Source organism: Cebus imitator, unplaced genomic scaffold (assembly GCF_001604975.1).
Source record: "Cebus imitator isolate Cc_AM_T3 unplaced genomic scaffold, Cebus_imitator-1.0 Scaffold266, whole genome shotgun sequence".
Taxonomy (NCBI): Eukaryota; Metazoa; Chordata; class Mammalia; order Primates; family Cebidae; genus Cebus; species Cebus imitator.
In genome coordinates, this window is record NW_016107581.1 from 929,705 (window position 1) to 947,572 (window position 17,868).

A 17,868-nucleotide genomic window follows, 5' to 3' on the forward strand; every position below is an offset into this window, starting at 1 on the left:
GATCTCTTGACCTCGTGATCCACCCGCCTCGGCCTCCCAAAGTGCTGGGATTACAGGCTTGAGCCACCGCGCCCGGCCCAATTTTTGTATTTTTTGTAGAGACTGGGTTTCACCATGTTGCCCAGGCTGGTCTTGAACTCCTGGGTTCAAGTGATCCACTGCCTTGGCCTCCCAAAGCGCTGGGATTACGGGTGTGAGCCACCGCGCCCAGCCTTATGTATATTTTATATGAAGTATTTTCCTGTATGGTTTCACATACTCCAAATACACTTGTTTTAAATCTCGTGACTACCCGCTCCTCTGCCTAGACTTCTTGCATGAAATGGTTTCTGACCTTTTTCTTTCTCTGAAGCCCAGCTTATTCATTATAAATAGGTACCTGCATCTGGCTCCCTTGTCTTGAGGTAGTTGTGATGAAGCATTTCCACCTGGAAATGCAGATTGTTCTGCTAGAAACCTTTTCTTTAGGCTGGGCACAGTGGCTCATGTCTGCAATCCCAGCACTTTGGGAGGCTGAGGCTTGAGGTGGGGAGTTTGAGACCAGCCTGGCCAACATGGCAAAACTCCGTCTCTACTAAAAATACAATTAGCTGGGCATTGTCGCATGCACCTGTAGTCCCAGCTACTCAGGAGGCTGAGGCAGGACGCTTGAACCCAGGAGGCAGAGATTGCAGTGAGCCAAGATCACGCCACTGCACTCCAGCCTGGCTGACAGAGCAAGACTCCGTCTCAAAAAAAAAAAAAAAAAGAAAAAGAAAAAGAAATCTTTTCTTTGTAAAACAGCTTGGACTTTATACTGGAGTTTTGGGAAGCAAACACATAGGCCAGTTTGTTAATGAAGAGCAAACACTTCCTCTGTTCCAGGCACACTGTTCTAAGTCTTTCCACACAGAGCAACTGAGTGAATCCTCATGGCAGCGCTAAGCAGTCAGCACTCTCATGATCCCCGTTTTACAGGAGGGGAAACTGAGGCATGGAGAAGGTAAGGAACCTGCTCTAGGTCACACAGTCAGGGCAGAGGTGGGGTCTGAACCTGGATCTCTGGCTTCAGGTGCATGGACCAAACTCTGAGGCTAGAAGATCTCTCTTCCATTGCCTAAGAATTTCACATCAGCAGAAATTAAGGGGATGTAACAAAGTATCTGCGGATTCTGATACCTTTCTTTCTCTTTCCCTCTTTCTCTTTCCTTCCCTCCTTTCTCTCCCTTTCTTTCTTTCCTTCTTTCTTTTCTTTTTTTCCTTTTCCTTTTCTTTTCTTTTACTTTCCTGGAGTGTCGCTCTGTCACCCAGGCTGGAGTGTGGTGGGACCATCTCGGCTCACTGCAACCCCCACCTCCTCCCAGGTTCAAGCGATTCTCCTGCCTCAGCCTCCCAAGTAGCTGGGACTACAGGCGCACACCACCACGCCCGGCTAATTTTTGTATTTTTACTAGAGATGGGGTTTCACCATGTTGGCCAGGCTGGTCTCGAACTCCTGACCTCAAGTGATATGCCTGCCTCGACCTCTCAAAGTGCTGGGATTACAGGCGTGAGCCACCACACCTGGCCTCAAAGGCCTTTTTGAAAGCCAAAGTCAGGACACCATTCATTTTAACAGCACCTTAGACTGTATGATCTATCTCTGCACACTGTCCACCGTGGCAGATGGGAATATCTCTCCTCTTTCTCCTCTTTCTGAGCCCTGTCTTCTGGGGTCACTGTCTCTCCTCTCCTCACTGTGGCTTCTGATCCCTCCCTCACATATCCTCCTCCTTCATACAAAATCCACAAAGCAATTTTCTGTCTCTAGCTTCAGATCCTTCCTGGGAAGAAACCTGACAGATAGGCAAAAATAGATTACACACATGTGTGAATGAGTCCTGGACACCCGCAAATAAATTATGCATGTGTGTGACTGAATTAGGCCAGGCCCATAAATAAATTATGCAAATGGAGGAGGCAGTCATGGGCTGTGGGAAATACTTCAGGCAAACGATGTCGAGGAAGGCTACATAGTATGCAGGTGAAGGCAGGGGCGAGCGAAAGGCTAATGATTATGAGAATATAGGTGTAAATTATGCAGCTGTGGGTCTAAATTTTGTCTCGAGACTGGAATAAATTATGCAAAGCGGCCACCGGGCTTACATCGACGTTGGGTTGGATGGAGTATACATTACACTGAAGTGGCATAAATTATCCCAACATCAGAAATTGACGATGAATAATGAATGAATGATGCAAACGGTGATTACATATCTGGCAAATAGCTAAATTATGCAGATGTGGGTATGTATCTAGGCGAGCCCGGGGATAAATGATGCAAACCGCACCAAGTTACTCAAGCCAATTAGCAATGTCAGAAAACACAAGGCTGGATTATAAGACAAGGGTGGTATGAATTATGCGAATAGAGGATGTCTTCCTGCAAGAGCGGGAATAAATTATGCAAAAGGTAGGCAGTGTAGGGAAGCGTGTGAACACACCTAGCATGCACTGCACAGATCACAGGGACTCTGTCAGCGCATGCAACACCCTTGTGGGAGCTCAAAGGTGCCCTTTCCAAATGAGCATACTGTTATTTATTTATTTATCTTTTTGGGACGGAGTCTCGCTCTGTTGCCCAGGCTGCAGTGCAGTGGTGTGATCTCGGCTCACCGCAAACTCCGCCTCCAGGGTTCAAGCAATTCTCCTGCCTCAGCCTCCCGAGTAGCTGGGACTACAAGCGCGCACCACCACGCCCAGCTAATTTTTTGTATTTTTAGGAGAGATGGGGTTTCACTATGTTAGTCAGGATGGTCTCGAACTCCTGACCTCTTGATCTGCCCGCCTTGGCCTCCCAAAGTGCTGGGATTATGAGCATGAATCACAGCGCCTGGCCCATGAGCCTACTGTTATTAAGTGCAAAACAGTGCCCTCCTCTGGGCAAATAAGTGCACCCTCCACAGACATGGCTGAGCAGCATCAGCAGGACTCCAGCCCCTCCGGCAAGACTTGCCCCGTTTTGGCTCAATCCCCTTGTGCAGCCTGTGACCTGCACAACCTACCTGGCAGCCCTCTTGGATGGCAGCGTGCATTTCTGCAAACACACCAAGCAACATTCCAAACCAAGAGCCACCTCTCTGCATGCTGCAGACACACATGCACCAAGGAAGCATCCATGGGTCTTTGCTCACCTGGACCACCCCCGGGGAGAAAACAGCGAGGATGAGATAAAGCCAGACGTAGGCGAAGATGCTCCAAGAGGCAGTGACGAAAAAGACTCTCAGGTGCTTGATCTTGCGGCTCTCGCCGGCTGGGATGACGTAGATGCAGACGGCGATGACCACAAACATGTTGAAGGCAGCGCTGCCCACGATGGTGCCCGGGCCCAGCTCGCCTGCCTGGAAGTTGTGGCCGCAGACCTCGATGACGGAGAGCAGGATCTCGGGGGCGGAGGAGCCCAGGGCCATGAGCGTGAGGTTGGACACTGTCTCATTCCAGATGCGAACGGTGCCCACGCTGGTCTCGCCGTTGGCCTTGGTGATGGTGATCTCCTTCTCCTTCGACGTGATGACCTCGATGGCCGCCATGAAGCGGTCGGCAATGATGGACACGCCCAGGAACATGTAGACCATGGCCACGAAGTAGACCACTGCCCGCGCCGCCTTGTCACCCAGAGATGGGTCGTCGGGCTCCCACACGGGCAGCAGCACCCCCGGCTGGCAGCGGTAGGAGCCCTGGCAGCCCCCTGTGCTGGTGTCGCTGTCATTGGCCGGGGGAGGCGGCAGGGAGGGGGTTGGGGTGGCTGCCCCGGAGCATGGGGGAGCCGCCAGGAGGAGTGCGACCCCCACCAAGGCCAGGGGAGCCATGGGGGGCGGTGGGGTCCTATGGGGGAGAGGAGGAGGAGGTCTGGGTGAGGGGAACAAACCCCTTTCTGTCACATAAAGGTCAAAGCTCATTGGGGGAGGAGGGTTGGGGAAGAAGCTGAGGACCAGTGGAGGGAGGATGGGGACAGAGGGTGACAGAGACACAGAGAGACACACAGACTTCGGGACAGACCCAGAGAGAGACAGTGAGCTGAGATGGCACTACCGTATGCCAGCCTGGGCGGCAGAGTGAGACTTCATCTCAAAAACAAAACAAAAAAAAGGAATGTTCAGAGCAGCTTTATTTATAATAGCGTCAATCTTTATTTTACTTTATTCTTTTGAGACAGTCTCATACTGTCACCCAGGCTGGAGTGCAGTGGTGTGATCTTGGCTCACTGCAGCTTCCGCCTTCCAGGTTCAAGTGATTCTCCTGCCTCAGCCTCCTGAGTAGCTGGGATTATGGGCACCTGCCACCACGCCCAGCTAATTTTTGTATCTTTAGTAGAGATGGGGTTTCACCATGTTGGCCAGGCTGGTCTCAAACTCCTGAACTTGTGATTCGCCTACCTCGGCCTCCCGAAGTGCTGGGATAACAGATGTAAGCCACCACGCCCAGCCAATAGCATCAATCTTGAAACAACCCAGAGGCCTAGCAGCAGTAAAATGGAGAAATACATTTGGAGGAATCACCCAGTGGAATATTATAGAGCACTGAAAAGGGAGTGAACTATTTGCTGCTGCACCCGCCACACGGATGAATCTCACAGATATCACAGTGGCTGAATGCAGCCAGGAAGAAAAGCACACCGACTGTAAAATTCACTGTGGGAGGCAGGGAGCAGGTGCCCTGGGTTTGGAGGAGATTCTAACAGTCTCCAGCTGGGCCCTTTGAGAGTTCTTGCTCAGGATTTGGGCTGTGGCGGTGTTGGGGTATGTGTCTGTCTGTTTCAAGTGGGGCTGGGAAGGGGCTTCTGGAGGGTCTCATTCATGTCCCTCCCCAAGGTGGCAGGAAGCATCAGTCTCTCCAGCATTCCTGTGTCTGACCTGGGCTTTTTCCCAGGCTCTGTAAGTTTCACAGTTCCTTAGGGGCTGTGGCATCCATGGTCCTGTGCTGGGCTTTCTGTCCCAATAGTGGGGTGTGGGGGCCCTACTGTTTTATTATTTCTCTCCCTGCCCCTGGTGCTGGGTTTCAGGGGCTATTCCCGTGTGTTATCTGGGTTTCCTTTTAAAATACAAATTGCCAGGCACGGTGGCTCACACCTGTAATCTCAGCACTTTGAGAGGCCGAGGCGTGTGGATCACTTGAGGTCAGGAGTTTGAGACCAGCCTGGGCAACATGATGAAACCCCCTCTCTACTAAAAACAAAATAAAAAAAAAATATTAGCCAGGCGTGGTGGTGTGTGCCTGTAGTCCCAGCTACTGGGGAGGCTGAGGAATGAGAATCACTTGAGCCGGGGAGGTGAAGGTTACAGTGAGCCAAGATCATGCTACTGCACTCCAGCCTGGGCGACAGAAGCAGATTCTGTCTCACAAACAAAACTAACGGTGGCTCATGCCTGTAATCCCAGCACTTTGTGAGGCTGAGGTGAATGGATCACGAGGTCAGGAGTTTGAGACCAGCCTGACCAGCCTGACCAACCTGGTGAAACCCTGTCTCTACTAAAAATACAAACAATTAGCTGGGCGTGGTGGCGTGCACCTGTAATCCCAGCTACTCAGGAGGCTGAGGCAGGAGAATCACTTGAACCGGGGAGGTGGAGGTTGCGGTGAGCCGAGATCGCGCCACGGCACTCCAGCCTGGGCGACAGAGCAAGACTCGGTATCAACAACAACAAAAACCCCAAACAATAAAAAGCCCACAAATCAGCTCACATCCTCCCTCCGCTGTTCAGAACCCTCCATGGCTCCCATATCACTCAGAGTGGCAACGTTCTCCAGGACCCGTGAGGCCCTGCACTATCTGGCCCGAATCCCTTTCTGGCCTGTTTTCCTGCACTCCCCGCCTCACCCAGTCCACCTCTGCCACCGTCTCCTCCCCTCTGCTCCTCAGCCTCGACAGACAAGCTTCTGCCTTGGAGCCCTGGCACCCGCTGTTCCCCCTTCCTCGGACACACTGCTCTCTCTCTATGTATTTTTGAGACAGGGTCTCACTCTGTCACCCAGACCAGAATGCAGTGGCATGATCACAGCTCACTGCAGCCTCGACCTCCAGGGCTCAAGAAATCCTCCCTCCTCAGCCTCCCAAGGTGCTGGAACTGCAGGCATGCACCACCACCATGCCCAGCGAATTTTTTGTAGAGCTGGGAGTCTCTGTTGCCCAGACTGTCAGGCTGTTCTTGAACTCCTGGGTTCAAGCGCTCCTCCTGCCTTGGCCTCCCAAAGTGCTGGGATCACAGGCGCGTGCTACCGTGCCCGGCCCACTCTTCTCCACAAATCCACTAGCCTTGCTCCCTCCTCCCTTTCAGGTTTCCACTCTGATGTCACCTTCCCCAAACACCCTATCCAAAATGACGCCCTCCCCCTTTGGGGAGCGCCCCTCCACTCCACAGGTGAGAGGGCCAAGGCACAAAGAGGTTACAGAAGCAGCACCCACTCTGGTCCCAGGTCGCCTCTCCAAGAGTGGTCCTGACTCTGAGCTCCTCTGACCCGCCCTCGCGTTGCCATGGTAACCCAGCATCAAAACAGGAGGGAGGGAGAGAAAAAGGGAGGTGTCCTGGGAGCCTCCACCCTCCCAGACCCCTCTGCCACCAGCCTCTTCTCCTAGGGACTTTCACTTGCCTGAAAAGTTCTTCTGTGAGTCTAACCCACAGCCTGTCCCCAACTCACACCCACGTACCCACGGGCTGGGAGCTGGCTCCTCTGGGGGAGGGAGGCAGCATGTTGGCAGAACTTCCCAAGAAGGAGAGAGCAAGCGAGGAAAATGCCTGTGTGCCACTGTGTGTGTGTGCAAGGGCGGGGGAGAGGGGTGATTCTTAAAGGGCCACTGCACAATTAGCCCCCTTGGCAAGGCCCCCTAATGATATGTCTAATTAGCAGCCCCCTAATTAGCAGCAACTTAGGCATAATTACAAGCCCACCAGGATCCACAGCAAAGACTCATGCTCCCGTCTCCAAACAGGGGCCAGCGGGAGTAGAGAATTCTTCTAAAGCATCGAACCAAATCCCGCTCTCTCTGGAGGGAGCCTCAGCCTGGGAAGTCCTCCCTCGGGTTTAACCACCTGTCTGTCCCTCTGGCTGCAGTCCTCCAGCGAGATCAGGGCCAGGTGATGGGGGTTCCCATGTCCACCCTCCTAGCCTAGGGGCTGGGTCAAGCACAGCCTAGTGCAAACCCTTTTTCCTGCAAAACCTGGTTTCTTCTCCCTGGAGCCTTGGGGGAGGGGCGGTCGGAGAGAGAAAGCACTAGATAAATATTTGTGAAATGAATGACCAAGAGGTCTGAGCCCTGTCACTGGGGACCATGGGCTCCTGTGCTCCTGGCTCCTGCCTCTGCCTCTCCACTCACCAGCAGCCCTGAAATCCAATCTGGTTTTAGAATCTAGGGGCAAAAGGATCAGGTGGAGTCCAGGGTGGGAGCGGGGAGGGCAGATGGCAGGTACCGGCTCCCAGGGCCATTTCTCCCCTGCCTCGAGGGCTCTCGGCCAGCTGGGTCAGCGGTGAGCACCCCATTCCACCTTGTGGGTCCTTGGTCAGAAGAGCTGGGCTGCCTCCCTGACGGTGGGTGCAGTCTGGCATGCCAGGTAAGCCCTCTCTTGCATGTCCCTCATGCTGCCACCCCACCGCGGGACGGAGGCAGGTTAGTCACCTGTCTGTGCCTGTGTTGGGGTGCTGGCCCTTGCAGGACCGAGGTGGGGACTAAGACTTCTTCTAAACATGCACACTTACTGCCCCCGCGTGAGCCCACTACCTCAAAATGGTCCGGTGTGGGGACCACACCAGAGCTTGAGTGCTTGGGGCTGTGATACACTGATAATAGGTAAACTGAGGTCCATCGGAGGAACAGGGCTCTTAACCTAGTGCTCTTTAAAGCCATCGGAAGCCCCCTACGGGCACTGTCACACAGGGCTGGGACCTCACCTGCAACCAGGGACACACACTCTCTCTCTCTCTCTCACACACACACACACACACACACACACACCAGGGCTCCAGGTAGAGCTTCATACATTTTCCTCATTGCTCACTCTCGCCCACCTTCTTCAGGGCCCTCTTCTCTCACGGAAAGCAGACAGTATATTGGCCAGGGCCGCCTCAGTGGCCCCCCAAGTGGTGGTGGAGAAGCTTTTGAGATCCACCCCCACTGAGACAGGTGTGAGGTTGGCACGCCAGGAAAGAGATGGAAGTGAGACCGCAAGAAGGACTGGCCCCGCCTGACCTAGTACGCAGTGCCTGCTGACCGGAGCAGGAAAGGCAGTCAGCCATTACCAAAAAGAATGAATGAATGAAGAGCTGGACAAACAGCAAGAGGTATGGAAGTTGGACGGTAGGAAGGACCGGTCCAGTTATGTGAGGAGGAACGGTGAGGCTGGACTGAAGGGAAGTCTGGTGTCGTCTCTACTCAAAAGGATCCTGGTTAAACTGCTAGGACGGGGCTTCAGGCGCGGGGTGGCGGGGCGGGGGTGGGGTGGGGGGGTGGGGTGGGGGTGGGCTCAGTTCGGGGGAGGGCTGGGGGAGTGGGCTCAGTTCGGGGGAGGGCTGGGGTGGGTGCCGGCTGGGAGGAACGGAGAGAGTGGGGAGCTCTGCGGAAGTGGCTAGAGGAGTTTGCCGGGCTCCAGGCACGGGGGAAGCCCACTCTGCGGGGGGCGGGGGACACGGGGGAGGGGGGTCTTCTTCCTCCAGGTCTCCCCTGCCAGGGGCGGAGACGAAGGTGTGTGGGAGGAGGGTGCACTGGTTCCCAGGGAGAGCCAGAGAAAAGGAAAGAGAGAGAAACAGACTGAGACACCCAGAGACAGAGATGGAGAAGGAGGGGAGAGAGAGAGAGACTAGGGACAGACACGCGGACATGGGAAGAGACAGACAGAGACACAGGGAAGCCGAGACAGGGGAGAGGCAGAGACACAGAGGAACAGAGATGGCGCAAGAGGAAAGCAGAGAGGAACCCAGGACTCAGAGACAGAGCCCCGGAGAGACTCAGAACAGACCCCAGCACAGAGATACAGAGACACAGAGGGAGACAGGAGTGAGACACTGAGAGACAGGGACTCCCAGAGGCCGCCAGACTCTGCTAGACAGAGATCCCTGAGAGATGCAGAGAGACAGAAAGATGAGACCGAGACACAGGAAGGCGGGGGCGGAGGTGGAGAGCGCGGGGGGGGGGTAGGGGGGAGGTGCCCCAGACGGGGTGGGGGCGGGGTGTTCTCGTCCCCCAGGATCCAGGCGCCCCCCTCTTCCCAGCCGCCTGAGAACCAGAAGGGCTGAAGGTGTTGGGGTGGCTGGTGGCACTCCCACCCCACAGAAGGTACCTGTGCCGGGCCAGGCAGCCCCCCACCTCCATAAACCAGCCCAGGGAAACCAGCACCCGGCTTCCCGAGCCGCCCCCACTCAGCGCCTGGGGTAACCCAGTCCTTTTCCCACGCCCCCACCTCCCCACCAATGGGGTCTCTTACCTGCAGCTACAGCCTGGAGCAGGTCCCCCCAGCGCTCGGCTGGCAGTGGTGGGCGACTCCGCCCGAAGGAGAGAGAGAGATTGAGAGAGAGAAAAGCCGGAGACTGAGAGGGAGAGCCCGGAGGAGGGGAGGGAGAGGGGATAGAGGGAGGAGAGGAGGAGAGGGGAGGGACACGGGGGAGGGGGAGTCGGCGAGGGAGCGAGGGAGGAGGGAGGGGGAGGAGCCGGAGAGAGGGGGAGGAGGCGGAGGCGGGCAGAGGGGAGGCCGCGCGGGAGGCGGGGGAGGCCCGGGGAGGGGCCTGGGGAGCAGGGCGGGAGGAGCAGGGAGCCCGAGCCTCCTCCCCAGCCTCCGGGTTCAGCACCAGAGGCAGGGGACAGCAACGGAGGGCGCGCCTGTGTTTCAGAAGCAGCCCCCGCCCCCCAACACACACACACACACACACACACACACACGCACAGTCTCCCAGCCATACAAGGGCCAACAGCTACAAATAGTTACAGACTCACAGAACTAGGGGGAGGGCAAGAATGTTTTAGCTGGAGCCAGATCCAAATTCACATGCTGTGCCTGCACAGCCTCACAAAGGCCGGAGACAACCGCAAAGACACCCATTAATAATCATAACAGCCGCTGCCATGCATACAGGCGGCCCTGACCACATGCCTGGCATCGCCATCACATTGTTATTATTATTTGAGACAGGGTCTCACTCTGTCACCCAGGCTGGAGTGCAGTGGCACGATCCCGGCTCACAGCAGCCTCAACCCCCTGGGCTTAAGCAATGCTCCTGCCTCAGCCTCCCGAGTAGCTGGGACTACAGGTGACCTCCATCACCACGCCAGGCTTTTTCCCTCCATTTTTTTTTAAAAGACAGGGTCTCACTATGTTACCCAGGCTGGTCTCCAGCTCCTGGGGTCAAGCAATCCTTCCACCGCCTCAGCTTCCCACAGCGCTAGGATTACAGGTGAGAGTCACCATACCTGGCATGCTCAAACGTTTTTTATACATTCAGGACACATGTTAACACAATCAACCCTTACACCAATCTTGTGAGATAGATGCTATTATGAGCCCCATTCACAGACACGGAAACCAAGGCACGAGGTGGTAAATATGGCTCCAGATTCTACACCCTTAACTGCTGCACCGCACAACTCCTCAGGCTGAAGATGAGGCAAGTCAAGAAGCGACCCGCGGGCCGGGTGTGGTGGCTCATGCCTGCGATCCCAGGACTTTGGGAGGCTGAGGCAGGCTGATCACTTGAGATCAGGAGTTCAAGACCAGCCTGGCCAACATGGCGAAACTCCATCTCTACTAAAAATACACAAATTAGCTGGGCGTGGTGGTGCACGCCTGTAATCCCTGCTACTTGGGAGGCTGAGGCAGGAGAATTGCTCGAACCCACGAGGCGGAGGTTGCAGTGAGCTGAGATCGTGCCACAGCACTCCAGCCTGGGCAACACAGCAAGACTCTGTCTCAAAAAAAAAAAAAAAAAAAGTGAACTGCAAAGAACCAGGCAGGTGTCCTGGGCTCCCAAAGACACAAACTCACCTGCCCTGCCATGGATGCACAGGGGAGCACACACCGCTCCAGGGCACACCATCACTACACCCACCGCATCCCACTCCCCCCAGGACAGGAGGTGATGGAGTATGAGCCGGTGTGAGGGCTACTTCTCTGCAGGCAGGCAGTGGGAGGGAGGGGACCCTCCTTGTGCCACTGGTCCTGCCCACGGCCAGTCCTGGCTGGACACCATCAGGCCTGCTGCCAGGGGAGGGAGAGGAGCCGGCTCCCTGCAACTTCCCACGCCTGGGCCTGGCTTCTGGGAGAGAGGGTGAACACAGGGGGGCCAGCAGTTGCTGAGCACCTCACTCCTGTAAACGCTCGGTAGGGAACTGGTGGCTGGACCTTCCCTGTCAGTGTTGGTGGTGAGACTTCGGGGTGGACCTCCATAGCAGGAGGCAGACAGATGGCCAGGATGGCTACGTGACTGCCTCTCCCCTGAACCCCCCAGGAAACAGGTGTCCCGCCCAACCCCTGCCCCCAGCCTGGATACGGCCCAGGAATGATCATTCCCCCACCCTGCTGACCCAGATTCTATTCCTGGCCTGCAGTCGAGGGAGGGCAAGACTTCCATCATTCCTGCCCTCCACTGGTCCTAGAGACACAGGCCTCTGATTTCTTCTCCGGTAATACAGAAAAGAACACATGAGGCCGGGCGCAGTGGCTCACACCTGTCATCCCAGCACTTTGGGAGCCGAGGTGGGTGGATCACCAGAGGTCAGGAGTTTGAGACCAGCCTGGCCAACATGAAAACCCTGTTTCCAGTAAAAACACACAAAAAATTAGCAAGGTGTGGTGGTGCACGCTTGTAATCCCAGCTACTCAGGAGAATCACTTGAACCAGGAGGCGGAGGTTGTAGTCAGCCAAGATCGCGCCCACAAGAGTGAGACTCCATCACACACACACACACACACACACACACACACACACACACACACGACTGCAGGCAAGGGAGCTCCTATCACCACAGGCTGGGAAAATCAGGCTTGTCTCCCACTCCCTGGTTCCCCAACCCCGCCTCCCCAGGGCTATTTAGATTAGGTCTAAACTTAGCCCTTTCAAGCATGGTCTAGCCTGGGTCTTCACCCTGGGTCTTGCCTCAGTGCTCCCCACCAGGGACTAAACTCACTTTCCGCTGGGGTTTCACCCAGGGCCCCTGCACAGAGTCTAGCCACAGCAATTTTTTGCTGGGGTCCAACCTGAATATTATTCATAGGGAAGTCTAGCATCAGACCCTCCACTGCGAACAGACCACTGCTTTCCGCAGCAGCCCTTTCTAGCGGCAAGTTCTCCTCTGAACACTCAAGTTCCTTGCCTTTCCACTGGGATCTACCCTCGGATCTAGATCTTTCCACAGGGGTCTCATTTCAGCCCTCTGCATTTGGGGTCTCCCCTCAATTCACTAGCTGGGGTCTAACCTCAGCTCTTTCCCTTCCATTCTACGGTCTATTCCACAGGAGTTTAACGTCAGCCTTTCTGCTAAGGTGTCAGCTCACTTCTTTTTTATTTATTTTTTTGAGACAGAGTTTTACTCTTCTTGCCCAGGCTAGAGTGCAATGGTGCGATCTTCGCTCACCACAAACACTGCCTCCCGGGTTCAAGCGATTCTCCTGCCTCGGCCTCCTGAGTAGCTGGGATTACAGGCATGTGTCACCACACCGGGCTAATTTTGCATTTTTAGTAGACACGGGGTTTCTCCATGTTGGTCAGGCTGGTCTCATTTTTTTCTCTTCAGGTCTACCCTGGGGGTCTAGCCTCCGACCTGTATCTGGGTCTAGCCTTGGATTCCCTATCCCCCAAATCCCTCTCCCTCAATTCCTCTCGGTGAATCCAGCATCCAACACAGAGCCAGGCATACAGCAGGTGCTCACCAAACGCTTGCTGAACCAAAGAATCAAGACAACTGGGAAAACAATGTTCTTCTGGACGTATAAATAACCACCAAGTGGCCAGTTCTCATCGAGAGTGGACAGGGTGGGACGGGATCATCCCCGCTTTCAAATAGGGACACTGAGGCACAGAGAGAGAAGTGGGTTAGCTGGGGTCCCAGGGCACAAATTCACCACCTTGGGGAGGTCTGGGGAGAGCATCCAGTCTTTCAGGACACCCCCCAGCAGCGGCTGGAGGTGGGTTCGCCGTGAGTCACCCCGGGTGCGGGAAGAGCGGGTGAGTGGGTGCTTAAGAGCCTGCGTCCTCCAAGCCCTGTAGCCGACGTCTCCTCTGCTCCACTTGATGTCGAAGCCGGGTCAAGACCAGCTCTGAGGCCTGGAGGAGGCTGTGCTGTGGGGAACAAGAGAAGGAGGGGATAGAGCTGAGGAAGAGGTGTGGGGTAGACCGTGGGGTGCAGATTAGACCATGGCGGGATGGCCTGGAGTGAAGCAACTCCAAAAGCCAGGAGCTCGGCCCAGTGGGAGGACAGAGGGCAGCCCACGGTGTGTGGGAAGGGAAGGGGCCTGTGATCGGGGTGAAGGCTAGACCACAGGGCAGTGGCCTTAAGCAGTTGTCTAATAGGAGGGACAAAGTCTAGACCCAAATGTAAGGAAGTGAGGTTAGAATTTGATGGGAGGAATACAAAAATTAGCCGGATATGGTGGCGGTGCCTATCACCCCAGCTACTCGGGAGGCTCAGGCAGCAGAATGGCTTCAACCCGGGAGGCGGAGGTTGCAGTGAGCAGAGATTGCTCCACTGTACTCCAGCCTGGGCGACACAGTGAGACTCTGTCTCAAAAAAAAAAAAAAAAAAAAAAAAAAAAAAAAAGCAGGGTGCAGTGGCTCATGCTTGTAATCCCAGCACTTTGGGAGGCAGAGGTGGGGAGATCGCCAGGTCAGGAGTTCAAGACCAGCCTGGCCAACATGGTAAAACCCCGTCTCTACTAAAAATACCAAAATTAGCTGGGTGTGGTGGCGTGTGCCTGTCATCCCAGCTACTCGGGAGGCTGAGGCAGGAGAATCACTTGAGCCCGGGAGGTGGAGGTTGCAGTGAGCCGAGATTGCACCACTGCACTCCAGCCGAGGTGACAGAGCAAGACTCCGTCTCAAAAAATAATAATAAATAAAAATAAAACTCAGTCAGTCTCCTTCACCAGGCAGTGCCCCAGCCCTGCTGCTGTGAGCACTCACAGCTGCCCCTTTCCCCTGCGAGTTGTCCTGTCTGCCTTCCAGAACCGAGCTGCCCGGAACTGCAGCGGCTGACTCCCCGCCAGCCCTGAGAGCCGGGGTTACCTGCAGGATGTGCACGCCCTTCAGGGAGACCACGGCCAGTTCCTGCAGCCCGTCCCCGGTCAGGTCCACGTGAGCCATGGCCAGCAGTGGACTGGAGAAGCTCCGCTGCCACAGCAGGCGGAACCCACGCTGGGCCCCGGGGAGCCCCGACTCTGGCCCTTGGTACTTATAACACAGCAGTTCCTGCAGGGGTGAAGAGTCGGGGTCACACAGGTTGAAGGGGGGACAGTGGAGGGAGGCCCGTGGGTGGGGACTCCAACCGTCCCGTCCCACCTGTCCATAGGTGGCCACCAGGACTTCTGGCCGCCCATCCAAATCCACGTCGGTGACCAGGCCACAGAGGACGCTGTCAAATTGGTCACTACCGGGCAGGAGCAGCTGGTCTTCCAGGCCGCGGTTCAGCAGGTCCCTGAGGGTTCCAAATGCAGCAGAGAGACTGGGGTCAGCCTGCGGTGCCTGCCACCCTTGGCAGATGCTGAGCTGGTACCGGTCCTGTTTCCCTTCCAGGTCTCAGGAAGCCGAGGCACCATCATCTCGGATTTGGACATGTTCACAGACCCAGCAAGGGCTCAACCTGTCACTCAAGCCGTTCGCCTCCAGCCCATCTCACTCCCAAATGGAAAGCCACAGTGTCCCACTGGGGACTCAGACGCATGCGCCCTCAATCTAGTCGCCCATGCTGCCTTCATGGAGCCCGAAGACAGCTTGGCCCTGGCTTGGACACCTTCCCCACCCCTACACGGGTGCCAGAGCTGGCCACAGTCGCTTCCAAGCGCTGACTGGGAAATATCCCCATGTCATCAATTCATGGCTCACAGCCCACCGCGGTGGGAGTATTTACACTTTGGACACTCGGGTAAATGCTTCACACCTGGGCTTTCCCCGGGCAGAGCCAGTAATTAAACATTTGCCAGCACACCCACTATCTCCCCTCCAGCGGGCGAGGGCGTCTCTGCTCCCATCCTCCCGCCTCAACGTATTCCCAAGTCTGTACTTCAATATTCACAGCCCCGCCCCTGGGTCACAAGTATCTTTCTTTCTTTCTTTCTTTTTTTTTAAAGATGGGGGTTTTACCATGTTGGTCAGGCTGGTCTCGAACTCCTGACCTCAGGTGATCTGCCCGCCTCAGCCTCCCAAAGTGCTGGGATTACAGGTGTGAGCCACTGCACCTGGCCCACAAGTGTCTTTACTTGTCCAGGTCTGACTAAACCACCCAATGGAACTTACTGTGGAGAATGACGAGGTTAGACCACAGTGGAAAGAAACAAGGTTAGACCACACCCATGGGTCTCAGGCCCCCTCACCGGTACACCACGGCTGGCTCCAACATGCTGGCCACGAGCACGCTGTACTCATCTTGTGGTGGCCTGTCCTTGGTCTCTGGAGAAGAAACATGAATGGTAATCCCAACACTTTGAGAGTCCGAGGTGGGTGGATCAGTTGAGGTAAGGAGTTCGAGACCAGCCTGGTCCACACGATGAAACCCCACCTCTACTAAAAATACAAAAATTAGCCCGGCGTGGTGGTGGGTGCCTGTAATGCCAGCTCCTCCGGAGGCTGATGCCAGGAGCATCGCTTGAGTTGGGAGGCGGAGGAGGCAGTGAACTGAGACGGCACCACTGCACTCCAGCCTGCGCAACAAGAGCGAAACTCTTGTCTCAAAAAAAAAAAAAAAAATAAAATAAATAAAAAATAAAAAAAAATAAAAAATAAAAACATTAAAAAAAAAAAAAAAAAAAAAAAAAAAAAAAAACTTGCCGTGTATGTTTACAACAGCCCAATTCACAACTGTGAAGGTGTGGAACTAAGCTGCGTGGCCATCGACGAATGAGTGGAGAAAGAAAATGTGGCATATATACCCCCAGAGTACTACTCAAGCCACAAAAAGGAATGCAGCATTGTCTTCTGCGGCGACTTAGATGGAGCTGGAGGCCATTATTCTAAGCGCAGTAACACAGGAGCGGAAAGCCAAAAAAAGTATGTTCTCACAGAAGAAGGAGCTAAGCTCTGAGTATACAAAGGCATACAGAGTGTACAACGGGCTTTGGAGGCTCAGCAGGGGGAAGGAGGGAGGGGTGTGGGCTAAAAAGTACACATTAGGTACAACGAACACTACTCAGGTGATGGGTGCATGGAAATCTCAGAATCCACCATTGTATAATCCATCCATGCAACCAAAACCGCTTGTGCCCCCAAAGTGATTGAAATTTTAAAAAATCTTTTTTTTTTTTTTCTTAAATATGGAGTCTGAGCTCTGTCACCCAGGCTGGAGTGCAGTGGTGCGATCTTGGCTCACAGCAACCTCTGCCTCCTGGGTTCAAGTTATTCTCCTGCCTCAGCCTCTTGAGTAGCTGAGACTACAGGTGCCCATCACCATGCTTAATTTATTTTTATTTTTATTTTTTCAGTAGAGACAGGGTTTCACCATGTTGGCAAGGCTGGTCTCAAACTCCTGACCTCAGGTGATCCGCCCCCCTTGGCCTCCCAAAGTGTTGGGATTACAGGTGCCTGCCACCATACCCAGTTACTTTTTGTATTTTTAGTAGAGACAGGGTTTCACCATCTTGGCCAGGCTGATCTTGAACTCCTGACCTCGTGATTCATGTGCCTTGGCTTCCCAAAGTGCTAGGATTACAGGCATGAGCCACCGTACTCAGCCTAATTTTTGTATTTTTAGTAGAGATGGGGCTTTGCCATGTTGGCTAGGTTGCTCTCGAACTCCTGACCTCAGGTGATCCACCCTCCTCAGCCTCCCAAAGTACTGGGATTACAGGTGTGAGCCACGGTGCTCGGCCAAACATTTTTTTTAAAAAGCAAAATACCAGTCAGGGACAGACTCCAATAAAGGAGCAGGAACGATCCACATGTTGGGGAAAAGGCTAGACCCTGGGTGATGGGGCAGCGGTGAGGCCAGGAGCATAGCCCAGGACTAGACTGCAGCAAGAGACACGGTGAAGCAGCCACAGAGCGGGCGAGTAAGTCCCGAGGTGAGACGTGCAGATCAGGGCACAGAAGGAGAGGTGGACGCTCAGCCCTAGGCTACGGGGCTAAGGTTACGCCAAAATGAGAACCACTGTGAACCCTACCAGAGAAGACAGGGCTTAGCCTCATGTTTTAGTTGTGCAAGTGAAATTCACAGAGAGGGGAGGGGAGAGAAGAGGCGTTCTGTAGCTCAAGGTCTGGAGTCGGGGAGGCACGAAGGAGGGACTGGGGCCTGGACACTTTGGGAGAGAGTGCAAATTTGGGGGGAAGAGCCAAGCAGGCAGCTTAGCCTCCTCCCCTCAGCCCCCTCCGCCCACCGCTGTCTCCCCATCCCCTCAAACCCAGAGCTCACCCTTGGGGGCCGAGAGGCTGAACACGATCACTCGGGAGATGGGGCCGTCCTGCAGGACCGACCACGTCTGCAGAACCTCTGCGTGGAGAGCAAGGACTCAGGGCCCCAGCCCCACTATGGTCCCGCCCCCCGCCCTCAAACCCCTGCCCTTCCTCCCCCACCTGTCAGCCTCATCCTAGCCCCAAACGCGGCAGCTTTCAGACCCACCATAGCCCCGTCCCCAAGCCCCACCCTCATCTGTCAAAGCTTTCCCCTACCCCACCCAGCTCCAGCCTTCAGTCCCATCCCCAAGCCCCCCCCCTCCCCTACACCACCCA

At 55.0% G+C, this 17,868-nt stretch overlaps 2 protein-coding genes and 1 long non-coding RNA gene across 3 annotated transcripts in view; 1 reads left to right on the forward strand and 2 right to left on the reverse strand.

The window, feature by feature from the left end:
- The window catches only part of SLC8A2 (solute carrier family 8 member A2), a 42,783-nt gene extending 32,698 nt beyond the window's left edge, over positions 1-10,085 (reverse strand). Inside the window, exons 1-2 of the mRNA XM_017500417.2 lie at positions 9,432-10,085; positions 3,153-3,843 (exon numbers count right to left, since the gene is read on the reverse strand). Coding sequence (XP_017355906.2) covers positions 3,153-3,843; positions 9,432-9,901 — 1,161 coding nt within the window. The 5' untranslated portion in view covers positions 9,902-10,085. The remainder of the gene's footprint in view (positions 1-3,152; positions 3,844-9,431) is intronic.
- On the forward strand, positions 7,975-15,209 carry LOC108283853. The gene is made up of 3 exons (XR_001816984.2): positions 7,975-8,292; positions 14,082-14,286; positions 14,725-15,209. It is a non-coding gene; the product is annotated as an uncharacterized LOC108283853 (long non-coding RNA).
- KPTN (kaptin, actin binding protein) overlaps positions 12,898-17,868 on the reverse strand; it is a 9,200-nt gene continuing 4,229 nt past the window's right edge. Inside the window, exons 8-12 of the mRNA XM_017500419.2 lie at positions 17,552-17,629; positions 15,522-15,597; positions 14,491-14,626; positions 14,218-14,400; positions 12,898-13,275 (exon numbers count right to left, since the gene is read on the reverse strand). Coding sequence (XP_017355908.1) covers positions 13,174-13,275; positions 14,218-14,400; positions 14,491-14,626; positions 15,522-15,597; positions 17,552-17,629 — 575 coding nt within the window. The 3' untranslated portion in view covers positions 12,898-13,173. The remainder of the gene's footprint in view (positions 13,276-14,217; positions 14,401-14,490; positions 14,627-15,521; positions 15,598-17,551; positions 17,630-17,868) is intronic.